General features: G+C 47.4%; 1 protein-coding gene across 1 annotated transcript in view; it reads right to left on the bottom strand.

Annotated features, from left to right (window-relative positions):
* SLC2A9 (solute carrier family 2 member 9) overlaps positions 1-21514 on the bottom strand; it is a 187919-nt gene extending 166405 nt beyond the window's left edge. The window contains 2 exon segments of the mRNA XM_029235473.1: positions 18741-18839; positions 21347-21514. Of these exon segments, the coding sequence (XP_029091306.1) occupies positions 18741-18839; positions 21347-21454 (207 nt within the window). The 5' untranslated portion in view covers positions 21455-21514.
* Between the last annotated feature and the right edge of the window lie 6465 nt (positions 21515-27979).

Raw genomic sequence — 27979 nt, 5'->3', positions numbered from 1 at the left:
CTCTTTCCCATCTGCCCTAGGATACATCATCCAAACATCCATGGTAGCATTGCTTATAACAATCCCACACAGAAAACAATCCAGATGCCCACTGACAGCAGAAGAGATAAACAGATTGTGGAATAGTTATAATATGAAACACTACAGCCACAAGCATGAATGAATTATAGCTACGTGCAAACACGCAAAATAAAGTCTCACAAAAAATAAGATTGAATGAAAGAAGCCAGAAACAAAAGAATGCATACAGTGTGATTCCATACCTAACTTTCAAAAGTATGCAAAATTAAAAGGATTTGGGGGAATTATACAGAGATTATAAAACTACAAAGAGAAGCTTTCCCATTCATGTTTGACTAGACCACATGCTTTCCCATTCATGTTTGACTAGAGAGAGTACTCCTGACCTCTCAGAGGCCTCTTGATGCTAAGAAGAACTTTCCTAAAAGCTTCTAGTAAACCTCTCTTTAAATCTTGTCCACCCTGGTTGGGGCACAGGCCAACTAATAAGCCAATCGTTGGAGAGTGGGATGGGAACCATGAGCTGGATCTCTGGTCCCAAATTCCATTTCTTTATCTTCTCCTCCTCACCTTATTAAATAGTACACCGTTCTCCAATTGCTCAGCTAAAAGTCATAACTGCATCCTTAACTCTGGCCCTTGATCCACACCCCTCAGCTAAGCCATCTGGACCCATCTCTGTCTGTTATGGGTTGAATCACCCCCAACAATTCATATGTTGAAGTCCTAGCCTCCAGCACCTCAGAAGGTGACCTGTTTGGAGATAGGGTCTTACAGAGGTAATCAAGTTAAAATGTACTTATAAAAATGATACGTTTGGACACAGAGACGTGCATAGAGGGAAGAAGATGTGAAGAGACACAAGGAGAAGATGGCCATCTACAAGCCAAGGAGAGAGGCCTGGAACAGTCCTTCTTTCACAGGTCTTAGAAGGAACTGACCCTGCTGAAACCTCGATCTTGGACTTCTAGACTCCAGGACAGTGAGAGAATAAATTCCTGGTGTTTAAGCCCCCAAGTCTGCGGTACTTTGTTTTGGCCTCCGTTGCAAATTAATACACTGCCTTACCTTCAAAATACTTCTCACTTCTTTCGTCACTGAACCCAGCCCAAGCCATCATCCCTCTCCCTGGGGCTCCCATAAGAGCCCACCATCGGGGACCCTCATCAAGTTGCCACACCCAGCTTCTCTGAGTGGGTACTGTGCTCCCTGTCAGTGCCTGGACATGAACATTGAACCTTAGTTTTCAAGTACTCCAGTGGCCATCTGTCATCCTTCTGGCTGCCCAGCATCAGAAGTGCCCTTCTAATTTGGGAGAACTTGCTTCCTTTTCTGAGCCCTGCGGGAAACAGAGCCTGCTCATCACTAGAGGTTGAAATTGTCAGACACATGCTCTTCCCGGCATCCCCTGAAGCTAGGGAGTGGTCATGTGACTAAGGTTTGGCCAATCAGAGGCCTGGCTTTGCATGAAGCGCGGGAGGCCAAGAAGCGGGACTGAGAACTCTTTGGCAGCAAGGGCCTGCCAGGAGGATTGGGTTTGGGGCAGCAGCGGAGGCAGTGTCCTTTGCTAGCTGTGCAGGAGCGGCAGTGATGGCCACAGGGCACCCCCCCCAGGACCAGCTCTGGGATCCGGCTGCAGAGCTTTCAGGCCTGGCTCGCCAGTCCTCCCACCAATCTTGGGAGCCGCTCACTATTTTTTCAACAACGTCTTTTTTAGCTTCAATCAGACAAACGTTGTTGTTGCGTCCAACTCCTGAAACTCTACCAAAACACATAAATAATCCCATTTCATCCTCACAACCCTAGCAGTAGACACCCCGTTTACAGAGGAGGGAGCCAAGAGTAAGGTAACTTACCCATGGCCACGGGACCAGTAAGTGGTAGAGGAGGATTTATGCAAAATCTGCCTGGCTTCAGAGGCTGAACACAGCAACCTACCGGTGACAACCCATTTCATGACAAAGGTGTGAAAACAGGGCAGCTAAATCCAACAGGACATTTATTGACTTAAAGATCAGTATTGGTTAGGCCCTTGTTATGGGCTAGATGCCCTGTCAGGTCCCGGAGAGTGTAAGGAGGACACCCCTCAAGGAGCATACAATAGGGCGAGAAACAGCATGGTTAGCGCTAAGCCAGAGGGGTAGAGGAGCCACAGGTAGGCAGGTGGGTACAGGATGCCCCGAGGGCTACTTACAGGGTCCAGACCCTCCAGAGAATCTGGAGTGAGTATCCAGGACCTCCCAGGCCTCCTGCCCAATAATCAGCAGAGCCCCATGCGTTGAAGTTCATTCTTGGATGTCACTTGGTCCCTACTGCAATCCCGCACGGATTCAAGCAACTACAGCTTCATTGGGAGCAGTCTTGCTGATACCTGCTCTAGAGAGCCTTTTATTCCCACGCCCGCAGCAATGACCAGTTTCCTGAGTTAATGTACAGAAACTAAAAGGACGCTGTTTGGGAGGAGATGTTCTCTTTTCCTTTCCAGTCATTCAGGAGCCTGGCGGGAAAAGAGGCAGCTTTCATATCACACGCTGCTAGGCGCTGCTTTGGGAGTCTCTGCAGAGACTTCTTATTTCAATTTGGGGAAACTGGACAACAGAAGTATCTGCAGAGGGCTGGAGAAGCCTGGAAGAGTAGCCCCCTGCGGAAACACATCTCCAACAGTCCCCAAAAGCTGGTTTCAGAGTGATGGCGTTAGTGATTAAATGTTTGTCTTTGGGTGTGAATTTAGCAAAGGCCTAGATGAAAGGCAGCCCAAAAGTGTATCTGAGAGCAGAAGCCGGGTGTTGGGGGTTGGTAAACTAATTCACTGCAGGATTCATTCATGGGGTTGGAGATTCATGGAGCTGGTTTACGTCAGCACTGACTTGCAGTGCCTTGTACAGAGTGGAGGCTGAAAGAAATGTTTGTGTCTTAAATTGAATTTCTGCTATGGGCTGGTCACCATATAATAATAAAAATAGGTAACCCATAGATCATATTCACCATGTGTCACACACTATTTTAAGAACTGGACACGTGTGAACTCATCCCCTCTGCAACCCTATGAGCCAGGCAGTGTGTTCTGAGTTCTCTCTTGGGCAGCTGAGGAATCTGAGACACAGAGCCACAGGGCTTTCCCAAGGTCCCACCATGGGCACGAGGCAGGGTCAGGACTCAAACCCAGGCAGCTGGACTCCAGAACCCATCTCTTAACTACGATTCTATTCCCATTCTTAGTATGGAAAACATAAAGATGATCACATCAATGCCCCAGTTGCATGTGGAGAGACTGAATTAGGGAAGAAGAGGGGACGTGGAATCAACATTGGTTGACTGCTAAGTATGTACTGGACACCTGTATACTTCCCCTCGGCTCAGCCTTGCAGCCATCCTGTGATGTTTCATGAGAGCCAAAAACTCTGGAGTTAAGTCATGCATCTGAAAGCTACACAGAATCCAGTGGGACTGCAGACCCCACTCATGCTCACAGCGTCTGTGCCCTGGCTTCAGAGCCTCCTCTTCCTGGCTGCACTGCCACGTTACACTCCTCAGTCCCTTGCATCTGGGGGGAAGGGAGGGTCATAGGACTACTGCTCACCAAAAGTGTGTGAGTAGATGTGTCACCTCCATCGAGGATTAAGGGTTCGTGTGCCTTCTCCTCACTCACTCCCTTTCCCTGCAGGCTAGTCGTTCACAGAGAGCCCAGCAGAAACCTCTGAAGCCCTGAGGAATGGGGGAAGGCACTCAGCAGAAGAAGCCTGGGCCCCTGTGTGGCTGCATGGAGCAGAGCACCGCTGCTCACCTGCTTTGGGTGGTGACGTGGATGAGAAATAAACTCTCATTGTGTTCGGCCACCGAGATTTAGGGGCTGCTTGTTATAGCAGCTGGTTTACTCAAACACAATGACCCCCAAGCCCATGACAATGACCATGACATGAGGCTTTAGGAAAGAGGGAAGATTTAGGGCAAAGTCATGAAGGATGGGTAGGTTTGGAGATATGGGCCTTTGACTAGAGGTTTCCTTTTATATTTGGGGGAAATTGTAAGTCTCCATTTGAAACTAATATTCTGCAATAAAATATAGTTTTAAGATCAGTGTGCTAGCTAATCTCTAGGCCCACTTTGGGCCATCTCGTTCATGGAGTCCACATTTTACACTTCCATTGGGCCTACTTCCCAGAAACCCATTCTTGTGTCTTTCTATCTGGATTTACATACCTACTTCCTTACCACCAGGGGCCTGGGTTCCCACCCTGTCTTCTAGAGACGAGTTCTGCAGTACCTGCCTTCAAGGAGCTCAATGACAAGAGCCGAATAAGCATGCACTTACAACATGGAGTGGAAAGAGCTGGGGCATTGGGAAGCTGAGAAGGGCTGCAGCCACTCAGCCACCCAGATCAGGTACGCAAGAAAGGCGGGGTCAGGGGGGTGGTGGGTAGGCTTGGGTTAGATGATGGTAGACAAAAATTCTCAAAGGTGGAGGAGCTGATGGCATAGATGATGACATAGAGAAGCGATAAACGAGTCAGTGGGTTTGGAGGGTGGCCCAGCAGCTGGAGAAAGTTTGGAGAACAAGGCAGGGGCTGGTTGGAACTTGACTGCCAGGCTAAGGAGTCCACACTTCATCCCGTGGCCGTTGAGGAGCGATTGGAGGATTTGTTCATGGAATCGAGATTCTGCTTTGTGTGTCAGAACATTCACTGTAGGTGCAGTGTGAGGCTATTTCAGAAAGTTTCTCCTGGAGGCGGCTGGGCCAGGCAGGAGGCTCCTGGATTGATAAGACGTGATGAGTCTAATAGAAATGTTTGATGAATTCATCAAGGAGAATTTATATTATGACTAGTAGTGATTAGAGTCCAAACTGCAAAGAAAGTCATAGAGGCCACGTGATTAAAGGAAAGGAGACCCAACGAAGAGCTGAGAATCTTGGGGTCAAGACTTGCTTGCACTGCTGAGTCCTGTCACCTCTAGCAAGTGGCTCTGCCTCTGAGGGCTGGGTTTCCAGTGGTTAAGGACCCTGGAATCCATTTTATTCAACTCTCAGCTCGGCTTCTTTTATGCTGGGTGACCTTGAGGAAGTTACTCAACCTCTCTGTGCTTCAGGACCCTCATCTGTGAAATCATTTTCCTCCCTAAAGAGTTACCGTGAGGACTTAATGTGAGGATGAACGCAAAGGACGGCGCTGGGTCCACAAGAAGCACACAATACAAATCAGAAGCTGGGATGGCTGGTGGTGATGTCCATATCATTATTTCTATCTCGTGAAATAAGAGTCCTAGACTTGTTAGACTTGTTTATTTCTCAGGTCTATGAGGCCATGAGTAATTGACCACTATCTCCCCAGCCAACAACACGGGGGCCAAGCTTCTGGCACCAAACTGAACCATGCAATTCCCAGCCAGGAGGACTGGCACAGGACACGTCCAAACGATGACAGGAAATTACCAGACAATGGGAGGCACATTACCTTGTAGGCTGTTTTACAATGTTAATGTTCCTTACTGATTCGCACAGCCTGTCACGAACCCATCTCAGATTTTTCTCAGGAGTGCTATAATAATACTCGTAAATAGAACCCTTCTGTGGATGGGCCAGAGTATACACAGCATTGCATAATAGAACAAGTCATGCCCGTAATTCCTTAGGGATTTGGAGAAACAGTCCGCACCACTGAACACACTGGCGCAGGGAGGAAAACAGTACAGAAGTCCTTACAAAAGTGCCCACCACCAAACCAGGCTCTTTGAAGTAAGGACCACACAAGACAAAATTCCATAAGCCCAGCAGTGGCACCTAATGTCACCCGAGTAGCAGAGCTGAGGCCTCCTATGCAGAAAAAGTGAACACGTCTGGCCAGAGACTTCTAGCCTCTGAAAGGTCTGCTTGCAAGATGGGCCCTGGGCTGGCAGCAGGGACCTTGGATTTGGGGAGGGACCCCACCATTCCCAGAACTGAGAAGAGGGGTTTGTAGGGCCTAAGCTGTGCCAACAGTGTGGTTTGCGCTTCTTTTCCGGAGTCAGGAATTGTATACATGCCAAGAGGAGGTGCCTCTGTGACCGACCTCCTATAAAAACCCTGAACCTTGAGCCTCTGATGAGCTTCCCTGGAGGAGGACCGCTCACGTTGCCATCACAGCTTGCTGCTGGGGAAATTAAGTGCGTCCTGCGCACTGCCATGGGGAGAGGACCCTGATCTCCTCTGCACTTTGCCCCAGGCACCTTTTCCCTTGACTGAGTTTGCTTTGTATCCTTTCCCTGTAATAAATCACAGTCATGAGTAAGCCTCCATGCTGAGTCTTATGGGTCCTCCTAGCGAATGATCAAACCTGGGGTTGTCTTGGGAACGCCGACCCACCTCCCAGGTCCTTAGGAAAATATCCGGCTACATCTCGACTTAATATTCAGTTTGCAGGTTTGTGGTGGCTTATTTTCTTCCTACTGTGTGATTCCCCTGGAGGAGTTTGGGTAACTGAGGAAAAAGAGGCTTCTGTACTTCCAGACACCTGAGGCTATTTCACTCCTGCAGCTGGCTTTCAGAATGAAAAATGAACACAGTGAAAGGGGATACATCAGTTGCAAATGATCGTTGGAGAGTAAGACTTCCAGAGTTTTCTGGGTTCCCCCCTCAACCACCTTTGCAATGAGGAAGGCTGGCCCGACACTTGGGTTTAATTAAATAGAGCACGAAGAAAGAAAGTTTCATTTTCTATGTGGCCCCAGGCAGGAGCAGAGAGACGTGTGCGTGCTCCCAAATATCCTTCTTATATAAAAAAAAAAAAATTGATCTGGAGCCTCTCTCCTGCTGGAATGTGCTTTTGAGAGATCGCATAGCTGTGTTTGCAGGACATCCACACAGTCCTGTGCATCCACACAGACCAGTTCTTACTTTGAGATAACATTTCCCACTCCTTTCTGCACGTCCTCTGGTTGTCTGGAGTGAAAAGGTGAGATTTTTCATTACTGTTCAAATTGCTTATGGCTGCTAAAAATCAGTCTTGAGGCAGTAGGGACTCTCATAGGGCTTGGAGTCTGTTCAAATCCAAGTTCAGGGTGATGGTTTTGAGCACCAATTATGGAATAACTTATTTGCAGAACAGGAATAACAACCCTAGCTTGCAGATGGGGCTGCAGGAAGAATTAGATGGGGGTGAGGGGTCCCTAGCATGATGTCCAGCATATAGTAGGTGCTCAATAAATCTCAGTGTTTTTCTCCCGTGGGTCAGAAAGAGAATGTTTCCAGTTTTATTTGTCTGGGTTTGTTCATACCAGCAGTGCCATCCAACCTCCTCCATCCAGGTTTTCCCAACTGCTTGCCTTGCTGGGTTGGCCGTTCCCCTGTTCCTCTGTCTGGCTACACCTCCCCCACACCTCTAAGCAGAGCTGCCCTGAGCATGGATAGAAATGTGGTCCTTTCCCCTTTATGTTCAATGAGGCGTTTTTCCCAGAGGAACTTTATGAAATGGGAAAATTCTGAATCAAAGAGGCAGGCATCTCTGCTCCAATAATCTGGGGACCCCAGAAGTAGGCAGGGGTGGCACCCACAGTCTGGAACACCCAGACACCAGCACCCCAGGCCTGGAAAGGCCCCCCTCCTCCTGTCAGCTAGCAGCTCTGCCAGCTCTGATTAAAACCAAACCAAACAATGACTCACAGATCCCAATGTAAACAATGCGGCAGCAACTTATACTGGAGAAAAACTGAGGACAATCTTAGAGGTCCACGTTAGGAAGATGGGACATCTATGTGACGCGGCAGTACACAGCTGTCAGAAATCCTGGTGATGGGGAATATTCAGTAACATGGAAAAATGCTTACAATATAAATATTGAGCCCAAAAAAGAGAATATAAAATGGCATATATGATGATCTCTGCAGAAAAAAAAGTAGATTTAGGTAAAGCCTTAAAAGTGGCCTCTGAGTGAGGCCGAGGTTGTGACTATCCATTGGCTGAGTGGCCTTGAGTCAGTTACCCCATCTCTCTCCTCTTGGTAAAATGGGATTATTGTCACAATATCTACCATGTGGGCTGGTATCCAAATGAGAGATACAGTCCGTGTTTCGTAGAAGGGGAATCATAGCAGTAGTTTTATCATTAAATTATTAAAGTTGTACTGTTTGCTTTTGCTAATAGCAGCCTGTTTTGCTTTTATAACTAGTGAGACAGGGTGAGGCAAAAGGAAGAGAGAAGAAAGGAAAAAGCAAGAACTGAGATTCCCAAATCAGAGGCAGTTCTGTTCCACACTGAAATTAACCAGAGATGCCCGTCTCATCAAATAACGGCCAGTCGTTTCTGTAATAACAAGATGCGCTGGTTTCTCCTGTAATCTCAGTCCCCTCCCGCCGAGATGCGGAGCCCCACTGCACATACTACTCCCCACCCTGCTCTGTGCCGGTGTCTGCAACAAGCTCCACACTCATCATTCCTCCTACTTTTCCCTGTTAAAGGTCTTGGAGCCCAAAGACGTGCCCCGCCATGTGCCCTGCTTTTCGGAGAGCACAGGGTCTCCCAGAACAGTGGCTAAAACGTTAGCACAGAGTGGGATTAATTGCAAGGACCAGACCTCGCTTCTGGTTCTCCGTCTGCGGGTTCACTGGCATCTTTTCTTTGGCCAGCATCTAACATCTGCTGCTAACTGGGATGTGGCTCTACTCTTGCCCAGAGAGAAGATGATTTTACTCCCTATCGCCACTTGTTTACCTGCCCTTAGGGAAGGATTAGGGAGAAGAAAATGATAAAATATACCATTTCTGCTGGGAAATGTATGACGAGTCAGAGTCAAATTAATTGTTCTGCTGGAGCCCTGGGCTTACATACTAACACGGGGTGGGGGGGGGGCGGGAAGGGGGGCAGGGAGGTGAGCTTCTGTCTCCATTCCAAGAAAAGAACAGATGTCACCAACTCAGAAATCATTGGAAAGGTGAGTCATTCATTATATTCAATAAAAGCCAAACCACTCACTGTTATTTTTGTGGAGGCTGGCATTGTTTCAAGTAAGTCCTAGTTTATACGCCTTGGGAGCGGGGGCAATAAATTAGACCCCCCCAAAGCAAAGGTCTCATTTATTTTTTCTTTCTCACTCCTTCATTCTCTTATTCACTAATTCATTTAACAAACTTTTTTCAGTATTTTTATGTTTAGAACATACTTTTGTAAGATATACCTCGTATATATACAATGTACAGTTGTGTAATTAAGAATCTGGCTCGCCTTTCTGGAACCCAGCAGGACCCTATGGGACCTTCCTGGGACAGACCCCTCCCCCAGAGCCTCTGCTGTAACTCCTCTCTGAAGGACCTAGATAACAGTGTCGGATGCACATTTCTTGAACTGTTTTACAGATGCTAAAACCCCTACCAAATGCAAGATGTTAACGACTTGATGACCATGAGCACATAGCCCCAAACCTACAGGTGTCTAAGAATTGATAATGTTAACCCCTGTGACTCCACCCTGTTACCTCACCATCAACCAATCAGAGAACTGTGCACGAGCTTATCACATCCCCTGATCACATCCCCTCACATGGCCTTTAAAAATGCTTTCCTGAAACCCATCGGGGAGTTCCAGTGTTCTGAGCACTAGTTTCCCGGGACTCTTTGCCGGGCGCCCTGCAATAAATGCTGCAGTTTCCTTCCTCACAACCCAGTGTCAGTAGATTGGCTTTACTGTGTGCAGGTGAGCAGACCCGAGTCTGGTTCTGTAACATTTCTTCCTGGTTCTTGAATAGTAGCCTCTAAACCCTTGGGATTTCCTGGATAGGAAATGTTGATGATAGGAGTGTCTTTGTTATCCACAGGCGGGCTCTCGGACCCCACCTGATGGTTTATGCAAGTGAGATAACCCAGTTTGGGGGCTGGCCATGCTGGAGATACCAACCATGTGGTTGGCAGTGGGGGGGAGAGCTTCAAGCCAGGTGGTGCCAGCCCTACCTCCAAGGAGGGGAGGGGGACTGGAGATTGATTTGATCAGTCATGCCTAGGTAGTGAAGCGTCAACAAAAACGCCAGACATGGAAGCATGGTGAGCTTCCCTGGTGGACAGCACTCTGTGTGTTGTTATACATCGAGGTGCTGGGAGGGTGATGTGTCTGGATGTCAAGGGGAGAGAACTCCAGAAGTTTCATGTTTAGAACGCCCTCACTCAGTGTCTCTTCTTTTGTCTGCTTCTGATTTGTATCCTTTTGGCAATAATAAAACTGTAATTGTTAGCATAGTGCTTTCCTGAGATTTTTGAGTTGTTCTAGTGAATTATCAAGCCTGAGGGGCTAGTGGGTGCCCCCAAATCTGTAACCAGTTGATCAGAGTTGTGGGCAGCCCTGGGATCCCCGAGCTTGCAGCTGCTGTCTGAAGCGAGAGCAGTCGTTAGAAGACTGTGCCCTTAGCCCGTGAACTTGGCCTACCTCTGGGCAGTCAGCATCTGAAGGCATCACAAACCTTTGTTCCAGGCAGTCTGCTGGGTGCCAGGGAAGCAATGACCAGCATTGTTTGCAAGGACACTTTGACCTATAGAATCCCATGCACTGTCCTTTTGCTAAACCTCAAAGCACTTGCCTGAACTGTGGGCCAGGACTGGGCAAACGGGCTCTAGGTGTTCCCTCTCTATTTTTGGAATCAGCTGTAAACTCTCACTCCCAGCCACCTTCCTGTCTGTCCTCTCAGCCATAGCACTGCCTGTTTACTAGCTAATTTCTGTTTTCACTTAGGCCTCCTATTCAACACACTCATTTAGCTCAACTTTGGTCCTTCTGGGTGACTCTTCTTTTTTTTTTTTTTTTTTTGCAGTACGCGGGCCTCTCACTGTTGTGGCCTCTCCCGTTGCGGAGCACAGGCTCCAGACGCGCAGGCTCAGCGGCCATGGCTCACGGGCCCAGCCGCTCCGCGGCATGTGGGATCCTCCTGGACCAGGGCATGAACCTGCGTCTTCTGCATCGGCAGGTGGACTCTCAACCACTGCGCCACCAGGAAAGCCCCATGGGTGACTCTTCTTAATGTCTGCCCCAGTGGTCACCCTGCTTGAGGCTGGCTGCTATCTCAGGCCCTGACTATGTGGCCGTGGCCCATCCTGCAGCCCCAAGCACTGCATAGGTCTCAGCAGGAATGCATCCAGGCCCACCACTCCCCACCCACGCTCCTCGTGATTGATTCCACCCGAGCCCCATCCGTTTGGGCCCATCCTTGTCTTTGTGGGACCCCTTTGGATGGGAGTCTGGGCTCCATAGGTTCCACTCAGGCTTGGACCTTTCATTTCTTTAGAATACTGCTTCCAGAGTCTTCCTGTAGGCTCTCCAGACATCACTCATGAGCAAGAGGAATTTTGATTCGTGCTCTAAGCTGACACATCACCTCACCCAAGCCACATCAGCCCTGCCTGCCCGAGGACAGGCACCCTCCCAGACAACAGCCCTGGGAATAAGACTCTGATGTCTCCATCCAGCCCTCATCGGCCTCTCAGGTGAGATCCAGAACCAGGGGGCCCTCAGGCACCAAGGGGACATCTCCCACGACAGCTCTGGATTATCGTAGCAGCGCTAATGGAACAGATCCCAGGCAAGAAGCATTCTCCTACTAAAAGTCAAGGCTTAAAATGGCTTAAATATGAGGCCATTTGACAGGTTTCAGAGGAGCCCCTTTAGCCTGCATACATGACTGCTTGAAAATTCAGCAATTATCATGTTTCGTTTGATTGGTATGTAGATTAGCTCTAGATTTTGCATAGCCTTTACAAGGGCTCAGAATGCTTTAAATAGATAGGTAAATAGATAAATAAGATAGGTAAGTAGATAGAAGATGATAGATAGATAAGTAGATGGGTGGATAGATTGATAGAATCTAAAAAAAAATGGTACCGATGAACCTAGGGGCAGGGCAGGAATAAAGACGCAGATGTAGAGAACGGACTTAAGGACACAGGAGGGGGAAGGGTAAGCTGGGACGAAGTGAGAGAGTGACACTGACATATATACACTACCAAACGTAAAATGAATGGCTAGTGGGAAGCTGTTGCATAGCACAGGGAGATCAGCTCGGTGCTTTGTGACCACCTAGAGGGGTGGGATAGGGAGGGTGGGAGGGAGGCTCAAGAGGGAGGGGATATGGGGATATATGTATGCATATAGCTGATTCACTTTAGTGTACAACAGAAACTAACACAACATTGTAAAGCAATTATACTCCAATAAAGATATAAAAAAAAGTTGGATAAATTGATAAATAGAGAAGTAGGTAGATGGACGGATTAGATAGATAGATGATAGATCAATAGATACATAGATAGAACTATGCCAATTAGAATTAGTCATTGGAAACAGAAAAGATAAAGGTTTAGACATGCAGCAATAAATGGACAAAAGAGAGAAAAATATTAGGAATATAACATCTGTAGGAAAATTCACCACTCATGGATTGATTGTTCAGAAAGCCAGCCAGCTCTCTGCCAGGAGGTCCTAATGACCACAGGCGTCCACAGGGGCCTCACCACTTTCCTGGAACCTTCAGCACAGAGATTAGCAAACATGGATCACTGGGCTAAATCTGGCCCACTGCCTGTCTTTGTAAATAAAGTTTTATTGGAACACAGCCTTGCCCATTCATTTACATATCGCCTATGGCAGCTTTCTCACTACAGAGATAGACTTGAGTAGTTGGGACAAAGGTCTTATGGCCTGCAAAGCCAAAAACCTGCAAAAGCTCTAGCAGATCAACTTAGTAGAGCAGAAAAAGGGTACACCTTCGAGTTCGGCAGACCTGGGTCAAGTCCCTGTCCGTGTGAATGCGGCAGAGGCATCACTAGAATTTTCACGAAGGGCAGACTCACATCTGGCAGTTTGGCTGGGCGGTGAGGAAGCCTAGGGGACTTGCCTTGGAACTGAATTTTCACACAAAGAACTTTTAAAAAATCTTAAATTTATCCATTTACTCATTCAGCAAATATTTATTATAAATGCTTACTGTGTGCCAGACCCCGTTCTAGCTGCTGGCAACAGAGAAGCAAGAAAACCGTGAAGTCCATGTCTTCATGGGGCTTACTTCCGAAAATGGGGGAAGAATGGACAAGAATCAAATAAATATATAGTATCTCAGGTGGTGTTATATTCTGTAAAGAGAAGTAAATTAGGGGGAGGGGCTAGAGAGTGATAGAGAGGTGCTGCTGGGATAGGCTGGTCGGGGAAGACATCTCTGAGGAAGGGACATTTGAGGAGGAACCAGAGGTAATTGAAGGAGAGAGCATAGGACTATCTGGGCACATCTGGGAAAGAGTGCTCCAGGCAGAGGGAAAAGCAAGTGCAAAGGCCCTGGGGTACCCAAGTGTGGGTGTTTTTGAGGAACAGCAGTGGGGGAGGGCGGTCTTGTGGGGGCAAAAGAGGGAGCAAGGGGGAAAGTGCTGGCGATGAGAACAGAGTGGTCACCAGGTGCCAGGCCCCCTGGGCTTGGGGCCACAGCGGTCTTCTGGGCTGTTTTCCAGGTGTGATGGGCAGCCATGGAGGTTTTGAACAGAAGCACAGTTTGATCTGCCTTAATTTGTAAAGGGTCCCTCTGGCTTTGGGTGGAGAATAAACTAGAGGAGCCAGAGTGGAAGCAGGAAAACCAGGTAGAGGACTCAACGGCAGGCCAGGCTGGAGACCTGGAATGTCCTTGCGGGCCAGGCCTCCAGTGTCTTATACTCACTTCTGCTCACATCCCATTGGCCAAAGTTGGGCAAGGGCCATGTGTGGATGCCCGAGGTACCTGGGTGTCCTCTTCCAAATGGGGCATGATAGGTAGTCAGACTCGAGGGGCTCTCTGAAAGCAGGGTGGACAGGACCTACAGTCATTTAGGGTAACTGTGTTGAAGAGAAACAAGTGGGTATATTAAGAGTGAGGGCTAAGGGCTCCCCCCACACACACCAGGAATGCAGACACATTAACCTCCCTGGGCCTCAGTTTCCTCATTTATAACGGGGGTTAGTTCTGGCTCCCTTGGGGGCTGTAATGAGGATGAAATCTGATACTGTCCCTACTGGGGCCGCACGGTCGGTGCCACAGTGGGCATTATTTTCATCATCAGCTTTCCAGAAAGTTTCCAAACATCTGAGGCGAGAGAAGCACGGAATGCTTGTGAGATGCAGCCGGGTGGCGGCCAGGGCCGGCGCCAGCCACTGCCTGGATTGTTCACGTGGTGAAATTCCGCCTCGGCTGAGGGTGGACGGCCTTGGCCTGCAGTCCCTCTGCTCCTTCGTCCCCGCCTTGGACCCGGTTATCCCACCACTCAAGAGGCAAAGCTGGTGGACAGGGGCCTCAGGACCCTGTGTCATCGCTAAACCAGCATCCCTTCTGCTGGGTAAGTGTCCTCGCTGTGACTTATTTTCATCAGCACCTCCGGCGGCAGCCTCTGTTCACCATGTCTGTGGAAGGTCACCCCCAGACCCCAGCATCTGTATCTCCTGGGTCCGAGAGTTTCTTTCTCCTTCTGAGAGGTCAGAGCCCCGGTGAAGTCTGACACCCACACAGAAACCCACCACCAGGTGTGGGCCCTTCCCACCTGCATTAGACCCTGCTCCCTGGGCTGTCTGCTCCCATACTGGTCTCCTGGACCCTGGGGCTGCCTCGCTTGCCCACACCTAGGCCCACAGCAAAGGGAAGAGGTTTCTGAGTGATCGCTGGCCACAGGCTGAGCCCCTCCAGCCTCGGGCCCCCTTCCATCCTCCTGGCCACTTCGCCAGGGGATTGTCACCATCTGTCAGGATCTGGGGTTCCCAGGGGAGCTGGGGTCCCCGTGCAGGCCTGCCCAGCTCCAGCTTTTCCAGCTCCTCCAGCTCTAGGCAGCTTCCACCCTGGGAGGGGCTCCCAGGCTGAGCCCTGGCCCCCAGCCCGCCTCCAGTGCTCGCAGGCTGCGTGGCGCTGACTCGGGCTCCTGTTCCGGCGCCTGTGATCCTCCTTGAGCTGGCCCTGGCCTCCTTCCCAGCCTCCTCCCCCTCCAGCCCTTTGGACCCCACAATCGGGCCGCTCCCTCTCTGCACCATTCCCAGGAAGTCTGCCGCTCTCTCTCAAGCCCGGGATAACATAAAGCCCTTCCACCGGCCTGTGTCCCCATCTCCACCCTGTGCATCTCTCACTGCTGGGCATCTCCCCAAACTGGAGAGACAGGTAGATACAGAGAATCACAACTTACCAGAGCAAAAATGCACAGCAGCAAACCAGTGCCAGGGCAGGAAAACCTGAACTGTAATTAATGAATTGCTGAAGGCTCAGTGTGGACAAGTCTGAGAGTTAATATCTCTCAGCACCCAGGCATATCCGTCCCCCTTTTGTGAGTTTTACCTCCAGGGGCTCTACCAGATTCTCACAGGGACTGTCAGAAAAGTCCCCTTATGCTTCCAGCAGGGGAGGGGAAAAGGAGCCATTCTGAACTATATCAGAGCATTCTGTTCTTCTTCACGAGGCCTGTCCTTGGGAGAAAATATTTCACTGAGTACATGGAGAGATATTCCATGTTCTTAGACAGGAAGACTCAATATTGTCAAGATATCAGTTTCCCAACTTGATCTATTCAACACAATACAAGTCAAAAGCCCAGCAAGTTATTTTGCGGATACTGACAAACTGATTTTAAAGTTTATATGGAGACACAAAAGACCCAGAATGGCCAACGGAACACTGAAGGAGAACAAAGTAGGGTCTGATGTTACGCTACTTCAAGACTTTACTATAAAGTACGGTCATCGAGACAGTGTGGTATTGGCAAAAGAATAGTAGCAGATCCGTGGAACAGAAGAGAGTTCAGAAATGGACCCACATATAGTCAACTGATCCTTAACAAAGGAGCAAAGGCAATATAATGGAGCAAAGATAGTCTTCATCAAATGGCACTGGAACAATAGACACCCACATGCAAAAAAGGGGAAAAAAAAAAGAAGCTAGACATAGATCCTACACCCTTCATAAAAGTTAACTCAAAAGGGATCAAAGGCCTAAATGTAAACTGCAAAACTATAAAACTCCTAAAATTTTTAACATAGGATAACATAGGAGAAAAATCTAGATGACCTTGGGTATGGTGATGACTTTTTAGATAAAACACTAAATGCGTGATTCATGAAAGTAATAATTTATAATCTGGACTTCATTACAAGTTAATGCTCTGCAAAAGATGATGTCAAGAGAATGAGAAAAAAAGCCACAGACTGGGAGAAAATATTTGCAAAAGACACACCTGATAAAGATCTATTACCCAAAATATATAAAGAACTCTTAAAACTCAATAATAACACAAACAAATCTGATTTAAAAATGGGCCAAGGACCCAAACAGACACCTCACCAAAGAAGATATACAAATGACAAAGAAGGATATGAGAAGACATTCTACATCATATATCATTGAGGAAATGCAAATTAAACAATGAGCTACCACTACAAACCTATTAGAATATCCAATCCAAAACACTAACAACATTAAATATTGGCGAGAATGTGGAGCAACAGGACCTCTCATTCACTGCTGGTGGGAATGCAAGACGGAACAGCCACTTTAGGAAGCCATTTTGTCAATTTCTTACGAAACTAAACATACTTTCCCCATACAATCCAGAAATCACGCTTCTTGGTATTTACCCAAATGAATTCAACACTTACGTCCATACAAAAAACTGTACATGGATGGTTATAGCAGCTTTATTCATAATTGTCAAAACTTGGATACAATTAAGATGTCCTTCAGTAGGTGAATGGATAAATAAACTGAGGTACAGCCAGACCATGGAATATTATTCAGAATCAAAAACAAATGAGCTTTCAAGCCATGAAAAGACACGGAGGAATTTTAAATACATATTACTAAGTGAAAGAAGCCAACCTGAAAAATTATACACTGTATGACTCCAACGATATGACACTCTGGAAAGGGAAACCTTCAATCTGTAAAATATACAGTATCTACAATACAGCAAAGGGAATAAAGCAAGATGTGCCTGTACAGAGACAGTAAAAAGATCCGTGGTTGCTAGGGTGAGGATGAGAGGAATGAACAGGCAGAGCACAGAGAATGTTTAGGGCAGTAAAGATATTTTGTAAGATACTATAGTGGTGGGTACAAGTCATCACACGTGTGTCAAAATGTATAGAAAGTACAACACAAGGAGTGAACCTTAATATAAACTGTGGGCGTTGGGTGATAATGATGTGTCAAGGTGGGTTCATCGGTTATAACAAAGGTACTGCTCTGGTGCAGGGTGTTAACAGTGGGAGAGTGGAGAAGGGGGTATATGGGAATTCTGTGCTTTCCACTCAATTTTGCTGAGAACCTAAAACTGCTCTAAAGTTTATTAATTAAAAACATTTTTTGAATGAGTGAATGACAGGATTGTTCCTTCCTCGTGTTCCCACAGTCATTGCTTGAACTACTACTTTTCTACTCATATAATTCTATTCCAGGTTCAAGTTTTACACGTCTCCTTGCGTTATAAGCCATGAGTGTAAAGGTTCTCCACCCTCTGCTGGAGGCTCTGCTGGATTACCAAGATGAAGCAAGAGTGCATATTCCCAATCCTCTTAAAGACAAATATGGACGAATTGGATCCCATCTCAGGATGACATCATAATGAAAAAATCAAAGCCATTGATTAATGCAAGCGTTCGGAGAAGCCATCTAGACCCACTGGTTTTCAAACTGTTTTTAGTATCAGAATCCATTTTTCAAATGAACTTACAGAGCCCCTAAAATGTAAAAGAGTTAACAGAATAAAAAAAGTGCTGTTCTAGTACAGATGGAGTCTGGATCCCTGAGGCACTTTTGCAGAGTCCAGGGCTCCTGGGGCCCCTTTGAGACCCACTGGTCCAGCTTCCCCCTATGTTTTGCACACAGCATGCTGGGCCCCCAAACAAGGAAAAGCCTTAAAAGCACCCACAAAGGTCCACAGCCTGGCTTCTGTCTGCCTCTGTAGCTCATGCCCTTATGCTGTCCAAAGTACATCCTGGGTTCCAACAGCATCAGACCCGCATTTCTGCAAATGTTTCATATCTCAGGCTTCGGTGCCTTTGCTCCACCTTCAAGATGAAGCTCTGGCATCACCTCCTCCAGGAAGACTTCCTGTATACCACCATCGACCCATCCACTTTACCCCAGGGATGGAGGTAGGTCAAGCACAAGCCAGCACCCCCAGGAATGAGTAGCACCTAAACCTAACAGCCTAGGTGGGTGAGAACCAAAGCTTCATCTGCAAACCAGCAGAGTGGTGTTAGGAGGGCCTGGGGAACTGCACCTAATGACCTGATTTCAGAAGAAAACAAAAGCCAGCAATGGATCTTAAACCAACAGATATTCAAGTGACCTCCAGCTGTGATTAAAAGCCATAAACAAAGAAAAAGCAGATCAGGGAAATGTTTCTGTGCCTAAGATCCCTCCGTAAGCCTCAGATTTCGTGTTCCTTGCCCTGGAATAAGACCCTTAGGATCTGGCCCCTGGGACCTCCAAAGATCCCTCTCCTCTCTACACTCTCCCAGGACCCTGCATGAGCAGGGAACTGACCTCACGAATTGTCATCATCCTCTATTTCTGTATCTCCCACCTCCCCCTCGAGGGCAGGGGCTGGTCTAACTCTCTCTGGCCCTCCCTTAACCCCAGTGTCCAGCAAGGGTCTGGCACAGAACCGGTCTGCAAATGTTTGCAGAATGGGGTACCACCCCGGGCTAGGCGGTAACACCCGGCTTTCCGCGTTGCCGCAGCGCCCTCTGCTGGGCACATCCCGCTGACGCGGGCACTCACCGGAGTGGGGGCGTTCACCGCTGAGAGGTTGTACCCATAGAGGAAGGAGGAGCCGAAGGCGCCCACGAGAGAGGCCACGACCAGCGAGCAGGACCAGTCCTGGGAAAGGAGAGCAAAGCACGTCAGACCTGGCACTCGGGCGCACAGCCAGGGGCCCGCAGGACGCAGCTGGACCGTCCTCTGCTGGGGAGGATTTCCAGATCAAGGATGCAGGTTCCTCAGAGCCAGCCGGCAGGAGGGGCTTCCATCCAGGTCCGGTCCATGGGGGGTGTGGCCAGCCCAGGGAGCTCAGTTTGCCTCTGTCCACACCATTGCCCTCCTTGTCCGGCTGCAAGAGGATCTGTGAAACTCAGACCTACTGTCCTTCACAGGTGCTGTTAGCAGCTACAACACTGTTATTTCAGCTGAATTCGGCCAGTCTCTGACTCGCATAGGAGCAAAAAGCAAAGGCAGCCTCAGCTGCCAGCAGCTGCAGCAGCTGGTTCTTACTCAGCGCTATGGACCAGGTGTCTGTTCTAAGCACTTTCCGGGTATTCTCCCATAGAATCCTTGGATCAGTACTGTTTTATCTTGATTTTACAGGTGAGAAAACAGAGGCATGGGGCAGTCCCTGGTGCTGTCTGGGTTGGGGACCAGAGCCCAGATGGTCTGGCTCCAGCCCCCATGCAGCCACCCACCGTACCACACTGCCTCTACCCCCCGCCTCTTTCCCCCTGACGCTGCTGGCGACCACACAGACGCGCACACACCCACGCACACTCTGTTCCAGGCTGGAGCTGTCCATCTACAGGCCAGTGTGAGCACCTCGGGACAAGGACCTGCAGACAGATACAGGGCTTGACCCGGAGAACCAAGCATCTGCCTCCATGTAATCCTGCCCCATGGACCCATCCATGGACAGCCACAGGCATGACAGGACCAGGAGTAGAAACATCTGGGCCCCTTGGCAAAGGCTGGACAGAAGGCAGGGGCTGGAGGCAGGAGGGGCTGCCATTCTAAGCTGGCCAGGAAAGTGTGGGCCACTTGTCAGGGGGACCCAGGTGCTCCTGGAAGGCACTCTCTCCATGATTTATTATCATGTGTTGTGTGTGTGTGTGTGGTGATTGGGGGTGCGGGGGGAGAGCCGTGGGTTCTAGGTGCCAAGCCCTGACAAGCTCCTGCGATACAACAGGTAAACGTGACAGATGAGGTCCAAGGTTTAGGGATCTGAAGGGATCAAACACCATTTGAAAGGGAAAGCCAGACCTCGATAGCCGACTTCCTGCTCTGCCTGCCTAGACAGCCTCCTATAGCACAGGCTCCAGTGCTTGATGGCTCCACCACTCAGCTGTGGGGTCTGTCCAGGGTCTTGACCTTTCTGAGCCTCAGCTTACCCAGCTGTAAAATGGGATCTAAATTGTAGCACCGGCTGCATAGGCTGTTGTGGATGTGTTGCTGGCTGAGGACATTGAGGGGCTTGTGCACATAGCCAGTGTTCAGAAAGGCTGTTCACTCACTTTGTTCTCTCTCTCTACTCCCTCTGACCCAGCCGTGCAGAATGGCCGTTGCCCAAGCTATGTGCCAAGGTCTCTCTTGCCCTGGCCCATATAGCCATGCCCTGCTGAAACGTTCCTTTCTGGAGACTTTCATATCTAAGACCCACTGAAAGCCACCCTGAAAGTTCCACCTCCTCATTTTTACTTTTCTACCTTTGATTCAACGTTGTCTGACCCCCAGGTCTGCCTCTTATGACTGCATAACCTCAGACCAGTTACATAGCTGCTCTCTGATGTGGTGTTCTCGTCTGTGAAATGGCGATGATAATACAGCCACCTCATAGGATATTCTACCGAAGAAAGGAGTTAGAGCAGGTAAGGTCCTCACCTGTCCAGGGGTAGGTGCCCCTGGGTGTCAGCAGCAGAGGCTGGACAGTGGGCGTGGGTCTTACTTTTTGAGGGCAGGGGTCTTGCTTCCAGGCATCAAGCCTGCTACAGAGGAGGTGCTTGGTGAATGCTGGTGATTGGATTGAGGCCAGAGGGAGGGTTCATAGGCCACAGAGAGGGATGTTGGCAAGTGTGGAGCCAGAATATTTTTCTGCAGTAAGAAGAGCTTGAACTGAACGGGATTCATTGATGGAACAGAATCACATTTTGGACAAAAGGCCCATTCTCCAATGCCTTTCATCTTTCAACTCATCTTCTGGGTCTCAGCTCAGATGTTATTCCTGCTGACTCCCAGGCTGTGCTCGTCCCCTGGGCTTCCCTCACTCCCAGCCCTGGTCATTATTCCCTTGTCTGCACCCATCAGAGGGCAGAGAAGAGCAGGTGGGAGCCATCTGCCCCGAGCCCCCCACCCCTGTGTGGCCCACCTGTGCCCACCACCTCTCACCACCTGCCCCAAGCTGGGGACACCACCCAGCACGTGAGAGCAGTTCGCTGCCTTGGCCTCATTGCACGAGCACGGCCGCGCTGCCAGAAGGTACTGTGGGTCCCAGGAAGCTGCGACTTACGAGTTGGAGCACCACGGCCAAGGTCACAGGGACTAAGAGGCCAGGACTCAAGGCCAGAGGCCTTTCAAGCAGTCAGAGTGCCTCTGTGGCCCAGACAGTGGCCAGTTTCTGTGTTTACCTTTCTTCTCCTCCCACGCGTCCCGCTCGTCAGATGGGCACACTCGGGAGGCACCAGGCGGCCCGGGTCACGGGCAACGGGAGCTGAGCGCGCTTCCTCAGAGTCCATGTCCTGTTTCCCGACAACCCACCTGCCGGCCCTCCCTGAAGCTGGCTCGGCCCCCAGTGCCTTCCAGCCCGGGCTCTGCTGTGGCATCTCCCTAAATGAGGAGGCAGAGTCCACGGAGGGAGGGTGGGCGGGAGCGTTGAACAGGAAATGTGGCAATTGTATTTTGCTGAACAGGAAATGGGCAGTGAATGTTTTTCCCCTTTCCAAATCATCACAGCGTCTGGAGAGCCCTGAAAGGGAAACTTGTCTTCCCAGGAATCACCACCCTGAGTTTGGATTCTTTCTTTGGCATGTTTTTATAGTCCCTCTTAAGGCCAGCATGCTGGGAGGGGAGCAACTGGCATGAGCCCAGGGCAAGTTTCCCTAAGGACTGGGACAAATGGAAAGGTCACTGACCACAGGAGAAGGCTGGTGCGGTTCCAACCCTGACTCCACTGCTTTTTAGCTGTGTGTCTTTAGGCAAGTCGCTTTGCCTCTCTGAGCTACCACGTTTACAAGTGCGAAATGGGCGATTGATCCCGCCCTGATTATCCTGCAGAGTTATTCTGAGGCTGGAATACAAAACACACAACCCCGAGCAGCGTGTTGGAGATGGACCCAGGCTGCCCTGCAGCTCTAGAACAAGGCGAGGCTGTGGGTTTGGAAGAAAAAGAATTTGCCACTGGTCATTACTCTGCCCTGCTCATTCAGCCAGGCTGGCTCAGTGAAAGCATTAAGGAGGCAAGACCCTCATGCACACCAGGACGTCATGGGAATTAACTCACTGCGTGGCCGAATTGCCCAGATGTCAGAGAAGCGCCTTAAATCATGTGTAGGACAGGTTGCCTTGACTGTTTGCTCCCAGAGGCAGAGAACAGGTGCAGAGGCCGGCAGAATGATGGCGTGCTTGGGGTACGCAGAACCACTAGAAGGCCAGGGCGGCCTCAAGCCCACACACAAAAAAAGAGCAAAAGCCGGAAACCTGGGTTTAATGGAAAGCGCATGTTGAAATAAAAGCTGTGGATCATGGCAGAAGCACTGGGAGCGTGGATTGTCAAATGCTCATGAAAACATCCAGCCCGGAATGCACAACAGTGGGAAGGGATCTGCTCAACGGGGAACTGAAACTTGCAAAAGAAAAAGCCAACCCTGAATAATTAGGCTATTTACTGAGTGCATGAATCAGTCAGCGCAATACTCATTCTGCATATCAATCATGCAGGGTTGCGGCTTGGAGAATTGGCTGTTTCTGGAAACAGTTTTTGGCCAGTTGGCCAGCTCCCTTCACAGAGCTGGGTCCAGAGCAGGACTCTAACATGGAAGTTCTCGATTATGACATCACGTGCGATGGCTGAGGATTCCTGGGGAAACACAGAGGAGGCACCGAGCCAACCAGGGGGGCTGATCTTGGAAGACTTCCTGGAAGAGGTGATTGGAGAGCAGACTCTTACAGGATGAGTAAGCTGGGGGAATATGCAGACAGAGAAGGGTGCGGGGTGGGAGGGCACTGAGCCAGGCCTGCAGACATGGATGCCCTGGGACGTGGGAAGAAGCAAAATAATTGAGCTAATTGGGGCCTAAAGCGTGGGAGGGGCAGCATGGCTGCATTGCTGTGCAGTGAGGAATCCCCTGTGCCATCCTGTGAGGTGTCATATTCATCATCTCATTTCCTCCTCCACCCCCTCCTTGACACTCACTCACTCCTCCCTGCACACACCCATTTACTGGTGCCCGTAACTTTGCTCATCCTTCAGTGCTCAGCGCCTTTGCCACCTCCCCCCAGAAGCCTCCCTGGGTGTCTCTATGCCGCCCCTGTGTTCCATGTGCTGCTAACAGCTGTGCTGGCTGCGACCTTTCTCCCAAGTGTTATCCTCATGTGTGTCTTCCCCTCTGGATAGGAGCTCAGCAAGGGCAGGGACTGTGTCTGTTAAGTGGTAAACTGTGCCCCCCAACATTCATATATTGAAGTCCTAACTTCACTACCTCAGAATGTGATGATTTGGAGACGGGGCTTTTAAAGAGGACATTAAGGTAAAATGAGGTCATATGGGTGGGCCCTAATCCAACCTGACTGGTGTCCGAGAAGAGATTAGGACACAGACAAGCACAGCAGGACAACCATGTAAGGACAAAGGGAGAAGATGGCCACCTACAAGCCAAGGAGAGAGGCCTCAGAAGAAACCAAGCTGCCCACACCTTGATCTTGGACTTCCAGACTCCAGACTGTGAGGAAATATATTTCTGTTGTTTAAGCCACCCAGTCTGTTGAGCTTTGTCATGGCAACCCTAAAAAACTCACATGGTAGATAGCCTCATCCACCAGAGGGCAGACAGCAGAAGCAAGAAGAACTACAATCCTGCAGCCTGTGGAACAAAAACCACATTCACAGAAAGATAGACAAGATGAAAAGGCAGAGAGCTATGTACCAGATGAAGGAACAAGATAAAACCCCAGAAAAAAAACCTAAATGAGTTGGAGATATGCAACCTTCCAGAAAAAGAATTCAGAATAATGATAGTGAAGATGATCCAGGACCTCAGAAAAAAATGGAGGCAAAGATTAAAAAGATGCAAGAAGTGTTCAACAAAGACCTAGAAGAATGAAAGAACAAACGCCTAGAAGAATTAAAGAACAAACAAACAGAGATGAACAATACAATAACTGAAATGAAAAATACACTAGAAGGAATCAATAGCAGAATAACTGAGGCAGAAGAATGGATAAGTGACCTGGAAGACAGAATGGTAGAATTCACTGCTGCAGAACAGAATAAAGAAAAAAGAATGAAAAGAAATGAAGACAGCCTAAGAGAACTCTGGGACAACATTAAATGCAACAACATTCACATTATAGGGGTCCCAGAAGGAGAAGAGACAGAGAAAGGACGCAAGAAAATATTTGAAAAGATTAGAGTCAAAAACTTCCCTAACATGTGAAGGGAAATAGACACCCAAGTCCAGGAAGGGCAGAGAGTCCCAGGTAGGATAAACCCAAGGAGAAACATGCCAAGACACATAGTAATCAAATTGACAAAAATTAAAGACAAAGAAAAATTATTGAAAGCAACAAGGGAAAAACGACAAATAACATACAAGGGAACTCCCATAAGGTTAAGAGCTGACTTCTCAGCAGAAACTCTACAAGCCAGAAGGGAGTGGCATGTTATATTTAAAGTGATGAAAGGGAAGAACCTACAACCAAGGTTACTCTACCCAGTAAGGATCTCATTCAGATTCAACAGAGAAATCAAAAGCTTTACAGACAAGCAAAAACTAAGACTTCAGCACCACCAAACCAGCTCTACAACAAATGCTAAAGGAACTTCTCTAAGTGGGAAACACAAGAAAAGGACCTACAAAAACAAACCCATAACAGTTAAGAAAATGGTAATAGGAACATACATATCGATAATTACCTTAAACATGAATGGATTAAATGCTCCAACCAAAAGACACAGGCTCACTGAATGGATACTAAAACAAGACCCATATATATGCTGTCTACAAAAGACCCACTTCAGACCTAGGGACATACAGACTGAAAGTGAGGGGATGGAAAACGATATTCCATGCATATGAAAATCAAAAGAAAGCTGGAGTAGCAATACTCATATCAGATAAAATTGACTTTAAAATAAAGAATGTGGCAAGAGACAAGCAAGGACACTACATAATGATCAAGGGATCAATCCAAGAAGAAGATATAACAATTATAAATATATGTGCACCCAACATAAGAGCACCTCAATACATAAGGCAACTGCTAACAGCTATAAAAGAGGAAATCGACAGTAACACAGTAATAGTGGGGGACTTTAACACCTCACTTACACCAATGGACAGATCATCCAGACAGAAAATTAATAAGGAAACACAAGCTTTAAATGACATAATAGACCAGGTAGATTTAATTGATATTTATAGGACAGTTCATCCAAAAACAGCAGATTACCCTTTCTCTCAAGTGCACATGGAACATTCTCCATGATAGATCACATCTTGGGTCAACAAACAAGACTCAGTAAATTTAAGATAATTGAAATCATATCAAGCATTTTATCTGACCACAATGCTATGAGATTAGAAATCAATTACAGGGAAAAAAACATAAAAAACACAAACACATGGAGGCTAAACAATACGTTACTAAATAACCAAGAGATCACTGAGGAAATCAGAGGAAATCAAAAAATACCTACAGACAAATGACAACGAAAACACGACGATCCAAAACCTATGGGATGCAGCAAAAGCAGTTCTAAGAGGGAAGTTTATAGCAATACAAGCCTACCTCAAGAAACAAGAAAAATCTCAAATAAACAATCTAACCTTACACGTAAAGGAACTAGAGAAAGAAGAACAAACAAAATCCAAAGTTAGTAGAAGGAAAGAAATTATAAAGATCAGAGCAGAAATAAATGAAATAGAAACAAAGAAAACAATAGCAAAGATCAATAAAACAAAAAGCTGGTTCTTTGAGAAGATAAACAAATTGATAAACCATTAGCCAGACTCCTTAAGAAAAAGAGGGAGGGCTTCCTTGGTGGCGCAGTGGTTGAGAGTCCACCTGCCGATGCAGGGGACACAGGTTCGTGCCCCGGTCCGGGAAGATCCCACATGCCGCGGAGCGGCTGGGCCCATGAGCCATGGCTGCTGATCCTGCACGTCCGGAGACTGTTCTCCACAACAGGAGAGGCCAAAACGGTGAGAGACCCGCATACCGCAAAAAAAAAAAAAAAAAAAGAAAAAGAGGGAGAGGACTCAAATCAATAAAATTAGAAATGAAAAAGGAGAAGTTACAACAGACACCACAGAAATACAAAGCATCCTAAGAGACTATTACTACAAGCAACTCTATGCCAATAAAATGGACAACCTGGACGAAATGGACAAATTCTTAGAAACGTATAAACTTCCAAGACTGAACCAGGAAGAAATAGAAAATATGAACAAACCAATCACAAGTAATGAAATTGAAACTGTGATTAAAAATCTTCCAACAAACAAAAGTCCAGGACCAGATGGCTTCACAGCCAAATTCTATCAAACATTTAGAGAAGAACTAACACCCATCCTTCTCAAACTCTTCCAAAAAATTGCAGAGGAAGGAACACTCCCAAACTCATTCTATGAGGCCACCATCACCCTGATACCAAAACCAGGCAGAGATACTACAAGAAAAGAAAATTACAGACTAATATCACTGATAAATATAGATGCAAAAGTCCTCAACAAAATACTAGCAAACAGAATCCAACAACACATTAAAAGGATCATACACCATGACCAAGTGAGATTTATCCCAGTGATGCAAGAATTCTTCAATATATGCAAATCAATCAATGTGATATACCATATTAATAAATTGAAGAATAAAAACCATGTGATCATCTCAGTAGATGCAGAGAAAGCTTTTGACAAAATTCAACACTGATTTATGATAAAAACTCTCCAGAAAGTGGGCATAGAGAGAAACTACCTCAACATAATAAAGGCCATATACGACAAATCCACAGCAAACATCACTCTCAATGGTGAAAAACTGAAAGCATTTCCTCTAAGATCAGGAACAAGACAAGGATGTCCACTCTCACCACTATTATAGTTTTAGAAGTCCTAGCCATGGCAATCAGAGAAGAAAAAGAAGTAAAAGGAATACAAATTGGAAAAGAAGAAATAAAATTGTCAGTGTTTGCAGATGACATGATACTATACATAGAGAATCCTAAAGATGCTACCAGAAAACTACTAGAGGTAATCAATGAATATGGTAAAGCTGCAGGAAACAAAATTAATGCACAGAAATCTCTGGCATTCCTATACACTAAAGTTGAAAAATCTGAAAGAGAAATTAAGGAAACACTCCCATTTACCACTGCAACAAAAAGAATAATATACCTAGGAATAAACCTATCTAGGGAGACAAAAGATCTGTATGCAGAAAACTATAGACACTGATGAAAGAAATTAAAGACGATACAAACAGATGGAGAGATATACCATGTTCTTGGATGAGAAGAATCAATATTGTGAAAATGACTATACTACCCAAAGCAATCTACAGATTCAATGCAATCCCTATCAAACTACCACTGGTATTTTTCACAGAACTAGAACAAAAAATTTCACAATTTGTATGGAAACACAAAAGACCCCAAATAGGCAAAGCAGTCTTGAATGAAGAAAACAGAGCTGGAGGAATCAGGCTCCCCAACTTCAGACTATACTACAAAGCTACAACAATCAAGATAATATGGTACTGGCACAAAAACAGAAATATAGATCAATGGAACAGTGCAGAAAGCCCAGAGATAAACCCACGCACCTATGGTCAACTAATCTATGACAAAGGAGGCAAGGATATACAATGGAGAAAACACAGCATCTTCAAAAAGTGGTGCTGGGAAAACTGGACAGCTACATGTAAAAGAATGAAATTAGAACACTCCCTAATACCATACACAAAAATAAACTCAAAATGGATTAGAGCCCTAAATGTAAGACCGGACAGTATAAAACTCTTAGATAAAAACATAGGAAGAATAC

This window comes from Monodon monoceros, unplaced genomic scaffold (genome assembly GCF_005190385.1).
Source record: "Monodon monoceros isolate NGI ecotype Baffin Bay Population unplaced genomic scaffold, NGI_Narwhal_1 Super_Scaffold_20, whole genome shotgun sequence".
Taxonomy (NCBI): Eukaryota; Metazoa; Chordata; class Mammalia; order Artiodactyla; family Monodontidae; genus Monodon; species Monodon monoceros.
The sequence above is the reverse complement of the archived record's forward strand: the minus strand, read 5'-3'. Positions and strand labels throughout refer to the sequence as shown.